The sequence below is a fragment of the Maylandia zebra genome, linkage group LG12 (assembly GCF_041146795.1).
Source record: "Maylandia zebra isolate NMK-2024a linkage group LG12, Mzebra_GT3a, whole genome shotgun sequence".
Classification (NCBI taxonomy): domain Eukaryota; kingdom Metazoa; phylum Chordata; class Actinopteri; order Cichliformes; family Cichlidae; genus Maylandia; species Maylandia zebra.
This window is the reverse complement of record NC_135178.1, coordinates 849,104-857,993: the sequence shown is the minus strand read 5'-3', so window position 1 is coordinate 857,993 and position 8,890 is coordinate 849,104. Positions and strand designations below refer to the sequence as shown.

General features: G+C 41.3%; 1 protein-coding gene across 1 annotated transcript; it reads right to left on the bottom strand.

Moving 5' to 3' along the window:
* Positions 1-6,638: 6,638 nt before the first annotated feature.
* Positions 6,639-8,426, bottom strand: ankrd34bb (ankyrin repeat domain 34Bb). The gene is made up of 2 exons (XM_004558658.1): positions 8,224-8,426; positions 6,639-8,121 (listed from the first exon to the last, which is right to left on the bottom strand). The coding sequence occupies exons 1-2, from the start codon at positions 8,424-8,426 to the stop codon at positions 6,639-6,641; spliced, it is 1,686 nt and encodes a 561-aa protein (XP_004558715.1).
* Positions 8,427-8,890: the final 464 nt, after the last annotated feature.

Here is an 8,890-nt window from a genome sequence, read left to right as displayed (position 1 = left end):
GGCGATGGTTTCCACTATCAGCAAAGAAAGAAAGAAAGAATGGATGAATGAATAAGTGAGAGAAAATAAAACTGACTGACTGGTAAAAGCTGACAAAAGCTAACAAGACTTTACTGATGTAACATGACTGTGTGAAGTTAACCCCCACCTGACAAAGGTGCAGATGAATCTATGTGTGTTTCCTTTTACAGGAGCAGAAAGATAACAGCAACATCCGAGGTTGCATGACGATTTAACCTTTTAAATGCCACTTTCTGTGTCTGTGCATCTACCAGGGGTGTTGTTCACTACCTTGTGTTGCTTACAGAGGTAACTGTGACAAAGTATGCATACGCCTGCGCAGCGCTAACATTTGCATTTTCTTTTCTACAGCATTACAGTTCTTCATGTGTTTGATCATGTGATTTATAAGAGGACTAGTTAATGTTTTTCTACTACAGGATTTCTGGGTTTATGTGTGAAGAAAACTGTGTTTACAGGTTATGAGTTGGTGATGCTGTTACACTGTGTTTTTGGGAAAATGTGAAGGTTACTTTGACAATGTGAATAACATGTGATAAATTTCCTGTGTTGAAACTAGTGATTAATGAGTTGAGTGACTTTGCTTAAGGAAAGTCACCGATTACATTAATGTTGACTGAGTACATGGGATGATCCATGTCTGAGGCAAATTATGGAAATAATTGTAGTTTACTGATTTGAGAAAACCTGCACATGATACTTGTCTTGCTGGTGCTGAATACTTTATTACTTTAAGTGTGAAGTTTGATTTCACTTCCAGATCTTGTTTTTCAGGCCATGATGGTGTGTATGCAGGCTCCTGGCTGAGCCAGTTTTTAAGCAAACTTAATATGCAAAACACGCTAACATCTTTTATTGCAGGATTATAGGTCCGGGGTGGTGCTGCTCCAGAGGAGGAGACGCCCTGATGTTGCCTGGGACATGATCTAGCTAACCTTTTTCTTTAAGACAGGAATCTGGCTTTGATGAGTTGACTCATGGGAGTGTCCATGCGTCAAGAGGAGGGGTCCAGGATTAACATGAAACAATGAATTAACATTAAATTATGTTTTATATGATTTTTGCAGCGATTTGTGTGATTAACAGTTCATTCAACGGGTATTAAACCTATGCAAGTGGTGCATCCATGTTCAGATGAGGCTTTGATGGCCTATAAGTGAAGTTCACTGAACTAAAAAATGTGGTTTGATGATTGTTGACATGCTCTCCAAATAGAAGTTTTTCCTCCTAGCAAGGAAATACAGGTGCAGCAGTAATCTCCTGAGGAATCTTCAGAGGCCCAGTGAGAAGCGAGAACCATTCCAGGCATAGCTGACAGCCCAGGCAGTGGTTGAGGTCAAAGGTCGAGCTGGTTGGGGCCCATCATGAGATCAAACTTTGAAGCCACAGCAAGGACCATGAAACTGCGTTGGAATGAGAGCTGTGCCAAGGGGGATTTCCAGAGGCCAACAGAGGAGATTGTGGACAACAGACGGGCACCTGAAGGATGAGGGGAGCGTGCCAAGCTCCATCGACAGCACAGAGGGAGTCTAAGGATGGCATCATGATTCTGTGAAAGCACAGGAACCAGAAGCTATGGTGGTGATGACAGCAGTTTCCTATGAACATCACCTAATGCTGTGTCACTATACTGTGCATACGATGGAACACTGAAGACTGCTGGGATCATAACAGCAGTAAGATAACTGGACCCAGCACCCTTTCCACAGAGGGGTTTTTCTGCAGAGGATGGACAGTAGAAGAGCCATAAGTATATCCACGACAGAACAAAGGCAGAATCGGCAAATACAGACTATTATGTCTGTTCTCATATGCCAGTACGTCAACACACCCCACACTATATGTGTTCCTGGACCAACTCCCAGGGAAGAACTACTCCATGATATTAGCAGAGAGAGGGGACTTTGCGTCCTCTTCAACAACACCTGCTGCACTTACATACTGGACGATGTACGCTCATTAAACATGACTGACGCCCTGAATGCTTTGAGACAAATCCAGCAGGCCCAAAATCAGGACTATGTAAGTGATACAAGTGACTGGTTTTCTTGGCTATACACTGGCTCCTGGTTACAGGTGCTAAAAGGACTACTCATCGGAGTTGGGATATTTTTACTTTTATTTTGTGTTTTTGTAACGTGTATACTGCCATGTCTAAAACTCATGATTAACCGCATAATATTTTCCACTGTTGCTGCATATACAGCCGTGACAAATGAACATGAAGACTTTGTGTGATTAATGACGATGTGACAGAAAATGTACAACAAGATTTTACATACTGATATCTCACCTAAAGATATACTGACAACAGGAGGGAATGTCAATGGAAAATTGTATTTAGTAGTCAGTATAGTCTTTTAGTGATATAAGTTTGAATATGGTAGAATACTGCATGTAATCATTTGTGTTTAGAAGTATATAGTTGGTGGCATATTGAAAGAATGTCTCATCCTAGGAGGTCTGTAACATTCCAGGGTGTTCTGGCGTTCACCCCCACATCCTAGGAGCATGGGAGAGGTCGTACCTTGTCTTATTGTTTTACGGTAGGATTAACGTAGCTATATCTGTCTAAGTGCTTTTTGTTTAGATGAACTGCTGGACTTTATGGGGTCACACACACACACACACACACACACACTGAAGTATAAATAAAACCCGGGGCAGTTTCTCAGTGCGAGTCTCAGTTCTGGAGGCTGCCCTTGCTAGCAAGAAATTCTGCGTGTTTCTCTTCTCTGATTCTCTACTGAAGAAGTGTTTTAGAATACATCTCTTAACAAAGAGGCACCTTAGTCAGTTATGATGTGAGGTAGATAATTGTTAGAAGTAGTCTGCATCAAGCTTAAGGTTGCTCAAATTCAGTATAATGAGATATGGGATGAAGAAAATAAAGAAAATATGTAAACTAATTAAGTGCATAAGAGGCACTTGACCTGCTTGAAAACCTGTCATCCTAGACGAGACATTGCAGAAATATAGAGCACACCTATACTAACAACTAATAAGCTAAACCCTGTAGACAACAGCTAAACAGCTAAAGCTACATAATTGAGAAGCTGAATTAAATATGTGGTCACTGTAAGCTGATGAGCAAGTAATATGTTTGTTTTTTTACAGCAGGAGCTTCATGAGAATTCAAACATGCAGCTGTCTGTGAGCTCAGTTTTTTTCCCCTCACACTTCTGATTTGCCTTTGGCAGCAGCTTTTTTGCATCCTGACACATGTGTGTAAAGTGTTCATGCTATCAGCAACTTGTTTTGTTTTGTTTTGAAAAATAAATAAATTTGTGACCATACTTGTAGATCACAGTGACACATAATGATTAGGCATATGATTTACTAATGCAGATGAAGTTTATTCTAAAATTTAAGGAGAACAAAGAAGAACAGCATCTTCAGTTGTGTCTTGGCTGTTGTTCTCTGTGTAGTGTGCTGAGTTTTGTTTTTTGTTTTTTTGTTTTTTGACGTGTTGCTTGAGAGAGGAGTACTGTGATTTCTGAAGTAGCTCTCACCATGCGACCTTGATGATGATAAGTTCAGAGCCAGCTGAGAGCTGGGTTGTCTGCTTTGCTTTAGGTGATAAGTCAGAAAAGTTAAAACTTAGTTTCTTGTCTTGAAGGGAAAAAAAGAAAGAAGGAGGTTTTGTGTTTCTCAGCCAAGAACAACTACGATTTCATTTTCTGTTTTTGAGAAAGGAGAATTTATAATAATAATAATAATAATAATAATAATAATAAAACAAAGAGTGATGTTTTGTTTAAGTGGTGAAGAAAGCTAATACTGCAAAATACCAACTAGTGCATGATCAGCGAGCAATAAATGAAATCCCTGAAATGATGCTACCAGTAGTAGCAAATCCCCACTCTCTATGCTGAAGCTTTAAAGAAATCAATGATGTCCTGCCTCCTGCCAGCAGCAGAGACAGTTTCTACTCTACGTAATGACATTTTAGTGACTGGCCACACAGAGGAAGGGTGTAAGCAAAATACCATGGCTGTGTTACGTCACTTGGCTGAGTTAAGGCCACAAGGTATCTTTAAATAAACTCTAATTATGAAGTCACATACTTAGAGCACACCCTCTCAGGTGAAGGCAGAAAGCTACTAAACAAAGGAACAGAAGCTATACAAAATGCGCCACAGCCACAAAACTAGGCATTCATAAGATTTCCAGATGGAGAAGTTGATTCGTCATTGTGGCTGAACTGTGACTCTGCAGAAAGCTGGCAACCTCTGTGCACCTGTGGCCATGGACATGATTGGGACATGTGAATTCAATGAGTTGGAGATGGGTAAATGAATACTTTTGACAATATAGAGTATGTATGTGAATAAAGAATGCATGTACATGAGACTGAGATAATTAATTTTGGCCCTTATCCGTCCCTTATTTATTCCAACATTTTTGCACCACTGAGATATAAATTTTACTGTAGGGTCTTTAACTTTCAATATCAGGGCATAAGGACCAGGTGGTTGGTACATAAGAGATAACACAATTTTTTTTCAGTTTTCTAATTAGTATGTGCAAGGCTAAAGGCCTTTAAACACCCAACAGATTGCAGAACTATATCTGAATTTGCCATGTAATGGAATGCATTGTATTTTTGCTGAAAATTCATCATCAAAAAATGCACTGTGAAAAAAAGTTTAAGTCAACTGACGATAAGCTGGTCGTGAGCTTTCTAAACAAGAAAAGGAAGAAACAGATTCTGGGTCTATCCAATCCTCTCAAGGCAGCAGCAACAGGGAAAATGTCATGGCTTGATCCACGATCTGAAGCTTTCATATATATTCAGGATGCCAATGGGGCAATTTCAGCTCTTATTGGGACCACATTGACTGAGGTAAAGTATTATTTTACTATTTCCATATCAGTACTAGCGCATGACTTGAGTTAGGAGTGCACTTGTTGCCAGATGGAGGGATCTAATTGGTCGCATCTGTTTATTTGGATCCGAAAAAAATATATCTATACATGTATATATATGTATATGTATACCACGTCAACTGGAAGAGACTTGGTGGACCATCTGCATCTACAGGTCAAAGGTCAGTCCTTCGAGGACACCAATATTCACATTTTGGACAAAGAAGACAGATGGTTTGAAAGAGGAGTGAAAGAAGCCCTTTGTGTCCACTGTCTGCCATCTATAATCCAGTTCTGAGATCCTTTCCCAGACGCCTTAATGCCCACTCACATCCCGGGACTTCTGACCTCAGGAAATCACATGATAGGGTGGGGCTAGGTTTCACAATGAGCTCACCGAAAACCTTAGCTGATTGTGAACTACACCCATTTTCACACCTTGGCTCATGTAATTAGGTAGGGGTTCATTAGGGGGTCCATTGTCCCTCTCTGGGGGGCACTCCCACATGGCTTAAATCTGGGACTCTCCAACATTTGACTCTAGAACTGAAGAAGCTTCTCAGATAAGAGGTAAAATGTCTTCAAGCAACTCAAAGAAGTCCAGACACTTTTTTTTCTTTCCAAGCTCCTTAGACTACGATGACCTGGATGACTGAGAACCTTCACAGACAAAACCAACACTAGCTCTTTAGGATGTTTTACCAGTCGGTGGTTGTCGGGGTACTGTTCTATGCTGTGGTGTGCTGGGGGTGCAGCACAGCAAAGAAGGACTCATCCAGGCTGGAAAAACTAAACAAAGGCTAGCTCTGTAGTCGGCATGAAGTTGGACACTCTGGTGACAGTAGCAGAGAAAAGGACATTAAAGAAACTGCTGGACATTATGGACAATGCTGGGCATCCTCTGCACACGGTCGTAAATAATCATAGTAGCCTATTCAGCAACAGGTTGCTTCTCCCAAAGTCAAGAAGCAACAGACTTAAAAACTCCTTTGTCTCACACGCCATCAGACTGCTTAACTCCTCACTGGAGGAGAGAGAGAGAGGAAACGGGGACAAAGGAGGGTTGGGAACAACTGACCTGTAGTGCTTTTTTCCTTGTGCTATATTTGCAATATATTTCTTACATCCGACTGTGCAATAATCATTGTGCAATAGACTCACTCAAATGTGGAATCCACTAGTATTCCTATTTATCTCTATTATATAGTCTGTATTTATATATGTGTATATATGGTATAATTATGCTTATATCCTTACTCTCATTCCCCTTTATTGTGTCTGTAACATGCAACTTCTGTCGGTGCTGTGCTACTGGAAACTCAATTTCCCGGAGGAACCCACCCGTGAGATTAATAAAGTTTCATCTAATCTAATATAATAACACTAGTCACTTTTCTCAGAACAGACTCACCAATAAACATACAGCATTAATTGATATGATTGGATGGCCGAAGTATTAATGAAGAGGGCTGTTCTATTCACAACTGTTTACAAAATTACTACAATATTTAAATACATTTGTTTTCAAGGTATTTGGAATGCAATGTTTCATACTAAAGTATTTATAATTATCATTTCCAAACTGCCCTGGTGATAATTAAAATGTTACTCTAAAACAACACACTGACACAGGTGAGCACATCTAATCTATAATCACTTTTAAAGCACATATGAATTGGCATTAGAGATGGGGTTATAGCTATAATACAGCTATTGCACACATATTTTCTCCTGAGAGATTTTTTTTTCTAGTGCCCAAAAGTTTCCGCAAAGTTGGCAAGTTGTTTTATTTGGTCACTCTGCATTGAGTGACGCCTCCACAACATTTTCTTGGCTTTCAGATCCTTGGGGAAAACAGGTACACAGGGTAGAACAGGTTTTGGGCCTATAAGAACACCGTTCAGTGTCTTGGTACTTCCACTCAAAGGGCAGGAAGAGTTAGAGCTAACCCCAATATCTGGTATGGGAATATGAGGATTCAAACGAGGCAGGTATCCGGGGCGTGTGTGGGCAATGTGATCCAGAAGAAGAGCTCCTGAGCCTCTTCGCTCCAGCCCTGTAGTGGCTCGCCTCTGGGCCGAGCTCTCCAAGGACTCCCTGGATCCCAACAGATTGGAGGCTCTGCTGGTGACCAGCTTGTGTCTTTCCGCTGCCAATCCAGCACCACCACTGCTCTTTGAGGTTCTGTCTCTGCTGCTGAATTGCTGCAACTGAGAGTCAGAACTGTAGTGGGCAATACCAATGTTCCGCCGACGCACCACATTTTGCAGACTGGAAACATTCATCTGTGTAAGACAGTCAGATGAATCTTCATCTGCAGGTCTGGATTCATGGGAAAAGGCAAGACTATCTTGAAGCAAGTTTGGGTGTGAAACAGAATATAATGAACTTGCAGCACTGTCATATGACATCTTTCTGCCAAAGCCTTTTTTCCCACCACCTCCCCTGTTGTCATTTCCTGATAAGATCTCTAATGCTTTCACAAGTCCTTTTGCATCTTTGAAATCAATGCTCTGGTGCCGTGAAATAGCAGGAGGATGTTCTTCGACTCTGAAAGACAGCACCTCCTCCGGAGTAATTTCCACTGGTTCCTCAGTCAGAGAGGACGCCTGACTCTGCTGGAGCAACAGGGAAGGACTTTTGGACCAGGCTTCTGAGTGTAGCTGATGGAAGTTAGGTCGCTTATCCACATCGGGAACACGTAGAGGACTTCGATGTTGCATTGGTGAACCTGGTTGAAATCTGATCAGGCCATGCCCTAAGCCTAAACACTGGGGATCCTTGAGGGCACGAAGGGGGCTGCCAGGTTGAGGAGAGGTTTTTGCTGAAGAGCCCTGAGGAGGCGTTCGTAGCTGGACCTCATATGGCGACATGCAGCAAGATGCTGGTAAGTAATGCAGACTCTCTTCAACTTCAGGAGATGGAGGAACATTAAGGTACTGCTTTGTCACCTGATGGCCAGATGGCAGTTTGTTGGTGGTGATGATGATAACTTCCTTACCCTTGGCTTTACAGGCATCTAAGAGTACACTAAGAATGTCCCTGTTACCAGAATTAACTGCATAAACTAACGCAGATAAACCTCCATGATCCTCCAGGGTTGGATCAGCTCCGCTGTTAAGAAGAAGTGACAGAATTTCAGCTCCCATTTGTTGAAGACATGCATGCATTAGAGCCGTTTTCCCAGTCTTGTCTTGGATGTTTGGATCAGCACCATTTTCAAGAAGATACCTTGTAGTAAAAGTAAAGTAAGGTAAAGTAAAGTAAAGGGTACATTTATTTTATCAATTATCTAGAAGATATTAATGCTCAACAAAAATATATAAAACTTACCGAACCATCTTGTGCTGGGGTACACTCTGTGAATCTGTATAGCATGTCTTGCAGGCTACCATAAGTGGTGTCTCACCATGCTCATTACTCTCATTAATGTAGGCTCCTCCTTCCAGGAGCAGCCGAGTCAGACGTAGCCGGCATAAATATACAGCCTTCAACAGGGAATTGCCATCTGTTCGAACCTCTGTTGACTCATCCATTGTGAGGACCTTTGATGAAACACTGTCACTTCATTGTCTGAAGGTGCACCCAAAACATCCCTGCAACAATGTAAGAAGTTTTTAGGTCTCCATCAAGTGGGCAGCTGTTGGAAGCTTTACACTGTGGGTCCCAAACCATATCTGAGCATCACATTACCTATAGAAACCATTTGTTTGATATAGTGTTTTCTTGTTTGACAGTGCATTCAGATATTCGAAACCAGTCACTCTTTCACTATTTTATATTGCAGCCTTACACTAAAGTTGGCTTTAGTGTGAGGCAAAATTAAGCATTTGCTTAATTTTGGGAAAATTAATTCTCCCTCTCTTACACACACGTTGGGTATTCATATCTTGTGGGGACATCTAATTGACATAATGCTTTCTGTAGCCACTTACCCTACCCTTAACCATGAAAAATGAATGCCTAACCCTTACCCTATACCTAACCATAACCCAATTGT

Bases quoted from the DNA above. Each gene is read 5' to 3' on its own strand.
- ankrd34bb (XM_004558658.1), bottom strand. From the start codon at position 8,426: ATGGATGAGTCAACAGAGGTTCGAACAGATGGCAATTCCCTGTTGAAG. The intron at 8,122-8,223 runs GTAAGTTTTATA...TTTTACTACAAG, and splicing joins CCCCAGCACAAGATGGTTCG to GTATCTTCTTGAAAATGGTG.